This window comes from Trachymyrmex cornetzi, unplaced genomic scaffold (genome assembly GCF_001594075.2).
Source record: "Trachymyrmex cornetzi isolate Tcor2-1 unplaced genomic scaffold, Tcor1.1 scaffold1061, whole genome shotgun sequence".
Lineage (NCBI taxonomy): Eukaryota > Metazoa > Arthropoda > Insecta > Hymenoptera > Formicidae > Trachymyrmex > Trachymyrmex cornetzi.
In genome coordinates this window covers 54,652-68,821 of record NW_017295611.1, presented here as the reverse complement: position 1 = coordinate 68,821, position 14,170 = coordinate 54,652, and the positions used below count along the sequence as shown (strand labels likewise).

At 33.4% G+C, this 14,170-nt stretch overlaps 1 protein-coding gene across 1 annotated transcript in view; it reads left to right on the top strand.

Annotated features, from left to right (window-relative positions):
• Positions 1-13,963, top strand: part of shf (WNT inhibitory factor 1) — a 24,789-nt gene extending 10,826 nt beyond the window's left edge. Inside the window, exons 4-7 of the mRNA XM_018505622.1 lie at positions 2,848-2,988; positions 10,911-11,060; positions 13,032-13,127; positions 13,193-13,963. Coding sequence (XP_018361124.1) covers positions 2,848-2,988; positions 10,911-11,060; positions 13,032-13,127; positions 13,193-13,425 — 620 coding nt within the window. The 3' untranslated portion in view covers positions 13,426-13,963. The remainder of the gene's footprint in view (positions 1-2,847; positions 2,989-10,910; positions 11,061-13,031; positions 13,128-13,192) is intronic.
• The last annotated feature ends 207 nt before the right edge of the window (positions 13,964-14,170 follow it).

Here is a 14,170-nt window from a genome sequence, read left to right as displayed (position 1 = left end):
TACGAAACATTTTTCTCTATCCCTACTAGTTTTCGAGATATTTGACTGGATCACTTCAGATGGTCCACCCTGTATATATATATATATATATATAAATCAAACAAATTTACAATTATTGCCATTAATTGTAAATTTGAAAAATCTCGGAAAAATTAAATGGTATTATTGTTAACACCAATTTGCAATACGAATAGTCATTTTCAATGTATTTTTGTCTGCTGAATACAAATCTTGTTGTCCAAATTCGGCTGTCACGGTCACAATTTTGAGAAAAATGGCGTCAAAAAGGATTTTGAGGATTTTCATAACGTTGTAGCATCAGCAGCAGATTTTATTTTTTTTTAATTTTTTATATCACGCGAAAGTATTAACTTTTAACTGTAAAATGCATTTTGTTTCGTTTTGGAATAATTTTTCGTTTTCGGAATATAACAATTTCCATAAATAGCTCGTTTCATGTAATACATAAAAAAAGGCATTTTGTTTCATCCTTAATATTGCATTATGTGGAAAGATGAAACGTGCTGTTGTATTTACGTAATATAATTATATAAATTATACCCAGTGTTAACGACAACATTGTTAATATAGATATTAATAATACAGGTAACTAAAAGTTGAAACTTTCACGTGTGACATTAATAAAAATTAAAAAAAGGATTTCTACTGGTACTGTAACGTCATGAATACTACCAAAATCGTCGTTCGTAGCATTTTTGGCGTCATGTTTTTTTAATAACTAATAATCGAATAACGGATTCATGTTCAGTAGGTAAAATTACAATATCGGAAATGATTACTCAGATCATTCGCGATACAAAAAAAGGTTTTGTTGCCTAGTATTATGTGGAATTCTTTATGAAAAGAAACAAAATTATTATTACTGTTGAGAATTTATTTATAAAGCGTTCTAAGATAAAGTCCGTTAAGCACAGCATTTACGTTAAGAATAAACATAAAATATTTATCACAAAAAATCAATAAATCAAGATTTTGCAATACAGAAATGTTGCAGCGGAGAAAAAGATTGTCAGAATCTAAATACCAGAGAAATATCCGCAATTTTTTATTCCAGTTAATAGTTTTCGAGGTAAAACGATATAAAATTCGAAACATTGTAAATTGCGATGAAGCTTTCATCTTGCTAATGCGGTCATTTTTCGCTTCGTATCAATGAGCGTTAACGTGCTAATACACAGTTGGAAAAATTGTGTTGAATTTAACATAAACCACATGTCTCAAACGGTCCACTCAAATTTTTGAGTTAATTTTACACAAGATGAATATGTTAGAAGGTAACACAAATATTATGTAAGAGAATAAATACAAAGAAAGATAACATCGATACAGTTTGTAAACAAACCGTGAAAGCATATTTTTTGTCAGAAAATTAACATTTATGATATGTTAAATTAACACGGATTTTATTCATTTGTCTTTCTCTTAGAATTTACGTTTTAAAACACATTATGTTACTTGTTCATTTACATAAATTGTGTATTTTTGACACTAAAAAACATTGAATATCAATTTCATAGAAAATCTTTAACTAACATAATCACATTATGTTAAATTAACACTCGAATATGTTAAAAAATTCAACACAAACTGTTAACACAAACGTGACTGGACCGTTTCCAACACAAATACACAAATTTTTTTACTGTGTAGCGTTTTTGTTTGTCAGTTAATATGTATTTGGACTCTGGAGGCTGAATTCAAAGTCTAATGCACGTTCGGCTTTTATCGTGCGATAAAATGTCATTTTCACGAATAAATCTAAAATCGCGCTTGCAATTGGATATATCTTTATCGACATCACGCCACTTTCACGTTCTATGACACGTTAAAATAATGAGTTCGGTACACACGCTCATAAATACGTCCATTTTGTTATTAACTTTTATCTCTTCATGTGGCGTTGCATAAGTGTCGTGCTCTGATGGTCTTATTTACATAGTCAAAGGTAGAGAACTTTTGCTGGCGTGCGGCGTAAAATCTACCTGATCTAAGAGAAGGTGCTGAAGATATTCTTTGCCTGAAGAATATTTCGTTCGACCGAATCAAATGAAACGAATTATAGCGAGTTATTACGACGTTACATTTGCAAGGATTAAATTCCCATCAATAATTTTTGATTGATTTTTCATTTTTATTTGAAATACTAAACTTTGTCATTATTTAAATACATTAAATAAGGAATAAATATTATCAATTTGTCCTGTGAAAAAAAATTCGATTAAATCTGATTACATGATTAAAAATGTGTCATTTTATCTATTAACTATTAATAAGATATGTTTGACTCTATTTATCGAAATAGAAAGTGCTTTTCCTGATTTTTTAATAAGGTGTGCGAAGATAAATTATTTCTATATTTTTTAATAAAATATTTTTATATTTGTGCGATTATATAATTTTGTACTGTAGAACGCATCGAAAATTTGATCGATAAAATCTGAAACTTCTATAGATTCGCGCGTAATTAGAGAGCATAAAATACTTTTAGTTCTCTCTCTTAAATCGGATAAATATAAAATATACTTTATAAGTATAATTTTTTCTTAGATCGAAATATTACGTCACGTGATATCGCCAAAGGGATCGAACTGCGAGAAACTTTCATAATAGGTCTAGCGTACTTTTTAAGATTAAAATATAAATCAAAGAATTGAATTAAAATTTGAGAGAATAAACATTTCAATAGTATCAAAATTAAGAGTCAAAATTAAAATGAAAAACGCTTATGATCGAACGTTGGAAGATGAATGAAGAGAGATAGGAAATAGAGAAAATTTAGTTACAACAACAAGAGCAGATCTCATCCTGTTTGTTTTTCCGTTGCAGATTTCAGCATTCTCCTACCTTGCGCTGGCAATTCGGGCATAGCGCAATTCGGGATCAGTCTGATGATCGAGACCCTCAAGGGAAAACCTCTAAACGGAACGCCCCTTCGTCTCAGTTTAAGAAAAGAATGCACCGTGCGCGGTGAGTCCGTCAATCGCGCTCACGATCACCACCTCTTCACTCGCACATACAGTTCTGTATCAGCAGTAATTCATCGCCTAATTTGCTGCATGCTCTTGACCGATGCGAGAGAGGCAGTCAGGAATCAGCCGGATCTTTTCCTCGCCTCCGCTCGCGAGGATGTTGCATCGCGGTGCGTAAAACGCGCCCACGAAATCCGGTTCGCGCATGGTTCATTCGTTCCGACTGGCTCTCCTCTTTTTTATTTAATCGACAACCGTGGCATGTACCTGATGCGCGTATGAGCGCACGTTTTGATACTTTGTAAGAGAAAGATTATCTACCTGTACCTGCCCGCTTGCCGGCCGGAACGATGGGTCCGATAATTGTGTGAGGGAGGCGCATCGAATCTCCACCGCTCCACAGTGTCTGGGAGATTTATGGATGTTACGTCGTTAAACGGTTGCTCCGAGCCTCGATCATCGCGACGAGATCCCGGTCCAAACGAGGATGCTTGCGTTTGTCAAAGTGTCAAAGGGAGTAGCGATCGATTAACTTGGACCTTTTCCTAACGTCCTCGCAAAACTTGCACGTGGCTAATTTTACACGCGTACTCGTTTCTCGTCACGTTACAAAAAAGAGCACGTCGAAGCGTCTGGAGGCTTCAGTTATCAAAACGGAAGGAAACAAGAGATTTCTTTGAGTCTCAAAATTTTCTCGAGTTCCTGAGGACGCACGTGTTTCAGTAAATTTTGTTCGTGTTTATTTATGTTAAATGAACATTGTCCGAAATATTCAACTCAGATCAATGAAGAAAGTCATATTCGATCAAAGCAAATTTTAGTGTCTAATATAATACTTTTACGTAAATTTTACAATTGTCAGTTTAATCGAATCGCGCCAATTATTTGTCAGTCTTGGAATATAGTCCTATATTGAAGCTGGAACGAATTTAGAAGACACCCGCACAAAATAACAGATTTAAATCCTGAAATGATATTTTTCATAATAAATTCTTTACAATATTTGAAAAATGCTCATTAGCATCATTAATATCAAATTAATTTGTAATATTACGTAGTCCAGCTTCAGTCTAAAATTGTGTTTCAAGACCGATAAACAATCGGCACACAATTTGCTTGAATTGGAAATTGTAGAAATTTACTGCCTAATTTTAATACCTAATAATAAAAATATTAGTAGGCATTAGGATCTGCTTTCATTGAATAGAGGACGGTATTCATAATTCGTTCTTATTTTAAGATCGTCTATAATGTCTTAAGATGCTAGTATGGCTTTCTGATTAGTTCATGATAGACGGTCCTAAATATAAGATTCGACTATGTATCCGCTCATAATCTTTTTATCTGTGTTTATTACTGAAAAAATGAATTAAATCTTAATAAATCATTCATTTAATATAGTATAAGAATTAATTTGATTTAATTAATATTATTTATTGAATAAATATTTTTTTTTATTGAATATATAAACATTCATTTATTGGAAGTAAATATTTAGTTGGTACTATTCAAATAAACATTTATTAAAACTTGTACATTTATTAATAAATATTTATTTGAATTGTGCATTATGATACCTATATAAAGAAATAACGCAAGAAAGAGATCTTAAAGACTCTATAATATATATTTTAACGTCGTCTCAACGATGGATCTCAATTTCGTGCACCCATCGCCGTTCGCAAGGTGGAAACGTAGACTGTTTTTGTGTGGCTTACCTTTTGTCTAAAAGCATTTTCATTCGGAACTAGATTTTATTAACGCTATCTTAGTATAATACATATGTCTTGTAATTATAACATTCTTGAGGCTTCCACGCGTGCTTTCTGTATAAAAGTTATGCGTTTCGCGGGTTTCCTCCGTGTCCAGATCCATTCTTGAGATGCCAACGTTTCGTGAACCTTGCAGTCCACTTCATTAGGGCGAGGGGCAGCCTGATACTGAGCTGTTCCTCCGGGCTGTTCCTTTTTATATTACGCTGCTTGTTGGGGTGGTGGTGATAGGCGGAGAGGGGGAAGGGGTTGTGGGAGGGGTAAGAGGTGGTGGAATTGGTCGGTCTTCAAGAACCGGGAGAATGGTCTTCCATATTTTATTTATGTTGTAGCCATTATCTCTATTTAAATTCTTAGGTTGTTTTTGTATCTCTATGGCTCCTCTATACTTTCTTGGAAAGTATATAGTGATGTACTGTTGACTATTGTGGTCGTTTTGTCAAACAGTATTTGATGTCCTGTTTCGATGTTGTGTTCTGATAATGCAGACTGCGTGGTGTGTTTTAGTCTGACATCACGTTGGTGTTCTTTGATCTGTAGGTTGACCATTCTCCCAGTTTCTCCAATGTATACTTTCCCGCAGGAACAAGGTATTTTGTATACTCCTGCGGAACTGAATGGAGGTCTTTGATCTTTAGGATTTCTTAAGATTTGTTCTATCTTTTTGGGTGGTTTAAAGATAGTTCGGATATTGTGTTTGTTTAATATCCTACCAATCCGATCTGTTGTTCCTTTGACATATGGGTGGATGGTTAGGATCCTTCCGTCTGGTTGTGTGTTAAAGACCGTTGTCTTGTTTACATGTTTATTGATTATTTTGGTTATGTCTTTTTTGTCGTGTCCGTTTTCCTGTAAGACCAGTTTGAGGTGGTTGAGTTCTGTCTGTAGATGTTCTTTGTCAGAAATGGTGAAAGCTCTATGTACTAGTGAGTTGATTGCTGACTGTTTTTGTGCTGGGTGGTGGTGCGACTCGGCATGTAGATATCTGTCTGTGTGTGTTGGTTTTCTGTACACTTGATGGCCTAAGGTACTGTCAGCTTTCTTAGAGACAAGAACGTCTAGGAAAGGAAGTTTTCCGTTTTCCTCTATGTCTATGGTGAAATGGATATTTGGATGTTGTTTGTTGAGGAAAACAAGGAATTTACGTAATTCGGCTCTGCCGTGTCTCCATACCACGAATGTGTCTACATAACGGAACCAACCTTCTGGTTTTTTGGGTGTTTTTCTGAGGGCCTCTTTCTCAAAATGCTCCATGAAGATGTTGGCCATTACAGGAGAAATAAGAGAGCCGCTCCTGAAGTTTGTTCATAAAATTGGTTGTTATAAGAGAAATAAGTGGTTGTCAAGCAGTGCTCTATTAGCGGGATGAAGTCGGGAGGGACTTCATGTGAGGCCTTTATTATGTTTAATGTGTCTTTTATTGGGACTTGTGTGAAAAGGGATTCTACGTCGAAACTTACGAGCAGGTCTGTGCGACGTAGTCGGATTTTTTGAATCTTCTCTTAGAGTCCCTTTTCACACAAGTCCCAATAAAAGACACATTAAACATAATAAAGTTCCTCCCGACCTCATCCCGCTAATAGAGCACTGCTTGACAATCACTTATTTCTCCTATTTATAACAACCAATTTTATGAACAAACTTCAGGAGCGGCTCTCTTCAGGAAAACTCGCCTTTCCTAGACGTTCTTGTCTCTAAGAAAGCTGACGGTACCTTAGGCCATCAAGTGTACAGAAAACCAACACACACAGACAGATATCTACATGCCGAGTCGCACCACCACCCAGCACAAAAACAGTCAGCAATCAACTCACTAGTACATAGAGCTTTCACCATTTCTGACAAAGAACATCTACAGACAGAACTCAACCACCTCAAACTGGTCTTACAGGAAAACGGACACGACAAAAAAGATATAACCAAAATAATCAATAAACATGTAAACAAGACAACGGTCTTTAACACACAACCAGACGAAAGGATCCTAACCATCCTCCCATATATCAAAGGAATAACAGATCGGATTGATAGGATATTAAACAAACAAAATATCCGAAGTATTTTCAAACCACCCAAAAAGATAGGACAAATCTTAAGAAATCCTAAAGATCAAAGACCTCCACTCAGTTCCGCAGGAGTATACAAAATACCTTGTTCCTGCGGGAAAGTATACATTGGAGAAACTGGGAGAATGGTCAACCTACGGATCAAAGTTTGATGTCAGACTAAAACACACCACGCAGTCTGCATTATCAGAACACAACATCGAAACAGGACATCAAATACTGTTTGACAAAACGACCACAATAGTCAACAGTACATCACTATATACTTTCCAAGAAAGTATAGAGGATCCATAGAGATACAAAAACATCCTAACAATTTAAATAGAGATAATGGCTACAACATAAATAAAATATGGAAGACTATTCTCCCGGTTCTTGAAGACCGACCAATTCCACCACCTTTTACCCCTCCCACAACCCCTTCCCCCTCTCCGCCCATCACCACCACCCCAACAAGCAGCGTAATATAAAAAGGAACGGCCCGGAGGAATAGCTCAGTATCAGGCTGCCCCTCGCTCGCCCTAATGAAGTGGACTACAAGGTTCACGAAACGTTGGCATCTCAAGAATGGATCTGGACACGGAGGAAACCCGCGAAACGTCTTGTAATTATGTTAATTACAGTTGCAAAGTGTTGAGTAATGTCGATCGCTCTTTTTAATGCATCAGGCGTATTAAATGAGGCAAGTGTTGCTAACGAGTAAGGATCGGGAGTAAATGTAATTTCGGTAAGCTCGATTTCCAATGCTGCATGTAGCGAGAAAGGATTTTATTAGGTCAGGTTTCATTTATCCTCGAACAAGGATTATTATTATCGCGTGCATGCCGCATACAAATATGAACTCGGTCGGAGAAATTATACCAGTGCCAATCCTTACTTTTCATTTTGCAATTTGGCAATTAACTATTGTTATCGTCTGATATTAAAAAAATACTCGCTTTAGCTTATATTAAATTTTTTTTACTCAAACATTGCTCTAGATTGGTCATTTTTTTCCATTTTATATGCTTGTATTTTCTACATTAGCATCCATTTTTTTTTCATTTTGCCTGGCGCTTTATTTGTTAAGCGTTAGCCAGTTCTATGCTTTCTTAAGTCATTGTTCGCCCGCGAATTAAGCCTAATTGCCTACTTAATGCAAGAGAACGCACAAGTCTGCTCTCCCTTCTCAGCGTTATTCTCAGCTCTCTCAATCTCTATGCATTCAAGTTGCTAATCATTAAGTCAAGTATGTGTTTATCTGTCTTAAGTATTTTACATATGTAAATATTCCGATAATATCGAGAATTGGAAGGATTATTCAGCATGTGCGATCGGTTGAATTTATCATACACTACTCAACAAAATTAAAGGCTCACTTGTACCACTCTGCAAAAATAGGTAAATTTCGAGATAGAATAACTTCGTCAAAAATCATCGTATCGAGATTTTTGAAAAAGCATTCTAAAGCTTGAAACCTCTACTTTTCAAACCTGTACTTTAAAAAACCGTAGTACTCATATTTCATAAAGTTACACAAACATAAATGAAGATGCATCAGATCTCAAAATTTTTTATGAAATTTGCGAAATTCCACGGAGCCAAGTAAAAATTGTACACAAATGCGGTTTACATCTTTCGAAAGAGTGAATCTTTACCTTCAATTAATTTTTTTATGAAGCTTCGTACGATTTTTTTTCCGAGTTATTCAACGTCGAAGCAAAAAGGGTCGTTTTTATTCAATGTTGAATAAAAAAAGCAAATTAAAGATAATGACTTATAATAAAGTTTTTGCATACAAAAATGATTTAAAGCATTCAGAAGTTAGTTTTAAGCTTTAAAACGCTTATTTCAAACATTACTTTGTTATCATTTTTCGCAGAGATACGTAAACCTTGATTCTGACCTTTTTGAAGCTAATTCTAAATGATCCTTTAACTTCAAGATAGAATGACTTCATAAATAATGATCGTAACAAAATTTTAAAAAAAGCATTTTAAAGGTTGAAATCTTTACTTTCGAAATCGGTAATTGGTATTTCAATCCGACTGATCCTTTATGGAGCTATACGGACACAAATGGATACCCGTCATATGTGAAAATTTTGTACAAATTTTACAAATGTCTATGGCGTGAAGTAAAGATCACACAAAAATGCGGTTTACAGCAATCGAAAGCGTAAATCTTTATCTTCAAATTTGCTTTTTTATAGACCTCTGTACGATTTTTTTTCACCGAGTTATTCAACATTGAATAAAAAGGGTCGTTTTTGCTTCAACGTTGAATAACTCGATGAAAAAAAATCGTACGAAGCTTCATAAAAAAAGAAATTGAAGGTAAAGATTCACTCTTTCGAAACATGTAAACCGCATTTGTGTACAATTTTTACTTGGCTCCGTAGAACTTCGCAAATTTCGTAAAAAATGTTGAGATCTAATGCATCTTCATTTATGTCTGTGTAACTTTATGAAATATGAGTAATACGGTTTTTTAAAGTATAGGTTTGAAAAGTAGAGATTTCAAGCTTTAGAATGCTTTTTTAAAAATCTCGATACGATGATTTTTGACGAAGTTATTCTATCTTGAAGTTTACCTATTTTTGCAGGATGGAACAAGTAATCCTTTAATTTTGTTGAGTAGTGTATAAATCACGAGAATGAGAAGATAGCAAATAACGATTCACGTAACATATAATTGTTTTCATCTTCTCGAATTCAGATAGAGGTAACAGAATACGATGCTCTCGAACGTTTCGTTACAATCGCTTCTGCGATAATACATCAATGATAATTCGTGACATAGCAGGTCGAATGTGCAATGTGAAATAATTAAATATGTATATTTCTCATCAAAGTTTCCTCTTTCAATAAGTAATATTCAATCGAAAGAAATCCACGGCTTGTATGTGCCATAAAAATGAGATAAACGAGAAAAAAAATATTACGAGATGTATAACAAAATTGACTATAGATTACAGTTATTGTATATTAATTGTCGTTATATTTTTTTTATGAATTTATACACTATTAAGTTTTATTTTGGCAGTTCTGTTTTTTAAATTTTTTAACGATCTTTTTGCTGAAGATATATATATTTATTAAATATTAAAAAAATGTTATATTATATAGACTAAAACATATTCTCTTTTTATGATATAAAATAAGATGAAAATATAATATATTGTATTCAATTTCATGGTTAATCCTAAAGTTTTTGAAAAGGAATGCACGATTAAATCTGCATGAGATTGCGTTAGAAGAATATCTTATTGGAGTAACCGATTGTAGGGCGCCAAGCACGAGTGAGCGTGCCGCTCTTTCCTGAAATTAATTAGAATGTTTTCCAAACGATATTCTACTGAATCGCGAGATCGTGTTCGGTTCTGTTATCAAAATATTTTTCGTTTTTAATCGTATAAAAATAATTATTAAATATGTGTGTGTTCATATTTGTGTATGTATGTAATGTACACTGTTAAAAACGTCATGAAATTTAATGTACTTTTAAGTTACATAAATTAAATTAAATTTTATGACTACATTAAATTTTATATATCTGTAACTGAAAAGTATATTTGTATACATGTACATGAAATTTAGTGCACGTTTCATAAAATTTTACGAAGTTTAGTACATTTTTTATTAAATTTTATGTAGATTTGTATAAAATTTAACTAAGTAAACGTTAAATTTAAGTTATTTGTAACTTCATTTTCATTGACAACACATTAAACATTTTTAATGTGCCTGCTTGAAATTTGCTTCCATTACACGTGTAATGTGTTTAATGTGTTGTCAATGAAAATAAAGTTACAAATAACTTATAAATTTAACGTTTACTTACATTAAATTTTATACAAATCTACATAAAATTTAATAAAAAATGTACTAAACTTCGTAAAATTTTATGAAACGTGCACTAAATTTCATGTACATGTACACAAATATACTTTTCAGTTACAGATACATAAAATTTAATGTAGTCATAAAATTTAATTTAATTTATGTAACTTAAAAGTACATTAAATTTCATGACATTTTTAACAGTGTATTTACAGACATCATGATAATATTCCATTTTTTAACTAGATTTTATTTTTGCAGAGCCTAATCCTGGTCCCTGCCCAGATGGTTACTTAGGTCCTAATTGTAAAACAGCGCTTTGTTATCCGAATTGTATGAATGGTGGTAACTGTACGGCGCCAGGCGTATGTTCGTGCCCGCCAGGATATCAGGGTCCTTACTGCGAAGGAGGTATAATAAATTACATAAATATACGACGGAAAAAAGTAGAGTTCGCTTAAAAGAGATAACAAACATTTTTTTAATTGCATTTGAATTTTCGAAATATATGTGATAAAGTAAATTTTAAATTTAATATTAACTTATTTCTTCATATCTCTCAATAGATTCGAGCGTTTGTCCAAGCACGTATTACGTCTAATTTCAAGAAAATTTTTGCATAGAAATTTGTATTCAAGTTGCCGAATCAGTTTTGTGTTTCACTTCTTGATCCAATACAACTTGAATTCAAATTTCTATGTAAAAATTTTAAAAGCTTTCCTATAGTATTCATTTCCTATAGCTGTGTAAAGCTGTATTGCCATACAAAAGTATGAGTATTACAACAGATTTTCGATGAATAGTCTGTCACAAACTTTTCGCAAAGTTTGAATATTTTAAATGGTATAAGACCCAGCATTATCTCATTTTTGTGAATAAAGTTGACAAGTAGTTCCTTTACGTCTAAAAACGCACGTTTATTTGCCTAATCTCGCATACCTTCAGATTTCTATCTTCGTAGAAAGTTAAATACCATTATCGGGAAAACATTTTATATCAGATCAAAAAGTGGAAAACGAGACGTAAAACTAGTTTAGCAATTTAGATACAAATGTTTATGCAAAAGATATCTTGAAATGTTGTAAAATGGAACAAATGTTTTAATTGTGTCTATTGAAAGATTATGTGAAGAAATAAACTAATGGTAAACTTTATTTTTTTTGGTACACATCTTAATAAAATTTAATTAAAAATTCAATTAGAAAATAAAAATTTTTATTTTTTTCGAGTGGATCTCATTTTTAGAATTTTCTTCCTTATACATATATTGGTTATACAAATTAATTTAATTGGTACATATATTACATAATTCATGAAGATTCATTTGAAAAGTGATTACATGATAGTGTTTTTATTTATTTCTACTTAATTTAAATTGCATCTTTTAATTACTCCATAAGTTCACAAAAATAAAATTTCCATAGAATATTGCAATTCATAAAAAAATTAGTGATTTAAAAATGCTCTATTAAATTCGGGGTATCCCGAATATTATTAGGTTAATTCCTTACGTATAAATTCAAAGTATAATTTACTATATTATATAAATTTACTATTATTATATAAATTACAACATTATTTACAAGTAACAATTGTTATGTTTTTTTACATCTTTAACGTTCAATCTTGAACACTTGCAAATGCGTTCATATCACTTTGGAAATCGAAATAGCTGTTTTACAGCCGCATTTGATCACATTTATTAGAGCTTGGTAAAACGGTGCTTGCTCGGCGCCGTGATCTAGGCCCGTATCATGATGCTCCTGCTCTTCATCTCGGAATTTCTTGATGGTTTCGAGTATTTCTTTGTCCACATTGTCACCATTCTCCATCAACATACGTAATTGATCGTTGTAATGCTCGACGATCACAGTCTCCACTGCCACAGTGCACGCCATCGCTGCTTTCTCGCCCATGAGAGCAGTACCGGCACCCAAAGCGAACCCGGCGATATTCCACAGCGGGGTGAGGACGGTGGGTCTGACTCGGTACTTGCGAATCAATTCTTCGAATTTGGCGCGGTGTCGCTTCTCTTGATCCCACATGTGCTGTATAGTCGGTCCGACCGTCGTTCTGCCTGCGGTTTCGCAGAAAACCATTAGAATTCTAATCTATATCTACAACCATACATTATGAAATCGGGCAACTATACCTAGTACGGCCATTTGTCCGGCGTATATTCTGTCAGCTCCTAATTCGCCGGCATGATCGACTCTTATTATGGAGTCTAGTACTTTTCCAGATGAACTCCTGGCAGTTAATGTGCTGGCCAGTCGTATATCCACTCCTCTGATAACCAACATTTTTCTGTATAAAGTTTCAAAAAGTTAGGTTTCTATCACTACTTATGAAGACTAACTATGCCAAACAATTTCTGCACAGGTATCTGCACAGAAAAATGTTTGAACGGAGGAAAGTGTATTCAAAAGGATATCTGTGAATGTCCAAAAGGCTATTTCGGCTTGCGCTGCGAATTTTGTGAGTACAAACAACGGGTCTCAAAGAACATTTCAAAATCTTTATTATGTTTTTTATCTTTTCAGCCAAATGCGTTATTCCTTGTCTCAATGGAGGTAAATGCAAGGGCACTAACATCTGCAGATGTTCAAACGAATATAAAGGCAATCACTGCGAAATTGCAACCACACATATAACGTCACAACGTTCAACATGTAGCAAGCCGTGTAAACATGGAACTTGTCAATCAAACGACACATGCCTCTGTGAAGCTGGCTGGTACGGAAAGTTTTGTCACAAAAGCAAGCCATGGGCTTAGAGACTAATGAAATATCTCTTCAACGTTATTATTATTCGTACCAACTGAATCCTTTAGAAAGCGACGTTATTCTAAAATCACTAGATGGAATTACGGCAGATTGTGTTTACATATATATCCTGAATTGTACCGAGAAACAAAGGTCTATGCGTTCGTAGAGAAAGAATCTCGTGATATTAAAATGATTCAAAGAAATTTGTATTGTAGTGTATTCTTGTTTTTATTTGATGTGAAAAGAAAAACGTTAAAGCTTTCACAAGATTTAGATCCAAATCTCGATTGGTAACTAGCGTGATGTAAAATTCATCATAGTTTCCAATTTATCTCTGCCTCAGATGTGATATGTAAAGAGCTGCTTATATCATTTTACAACATTATTGTATTTAGTTAATACTACTTTTATACTGTAGATGTAACAATTGTAAAAACAAAATAGGGACAAAATGTATTTTCTATAATGGTTTTAGAAAGCACGACTATGAAATAATTCAGCATTGTAGTAGTGTGCCTGTGATGGACTTCTTTTTCCTATACTATCTTTTTTTGTACATCTTAGAATATAGATAAATAAATGTAGTTTTATTATAAATTGTGAAAAGAATACAAATTTTTTTAAATGAGATTCAAATAGCTTTTAATACTTGAATATAAAACATTTAAAAAATGATATAGGTTTAATCTCGAAAGAATTTTTAATTTATATAAACCAATGTAGTAAAAAAATTTCATTTACAAAATTATTGAT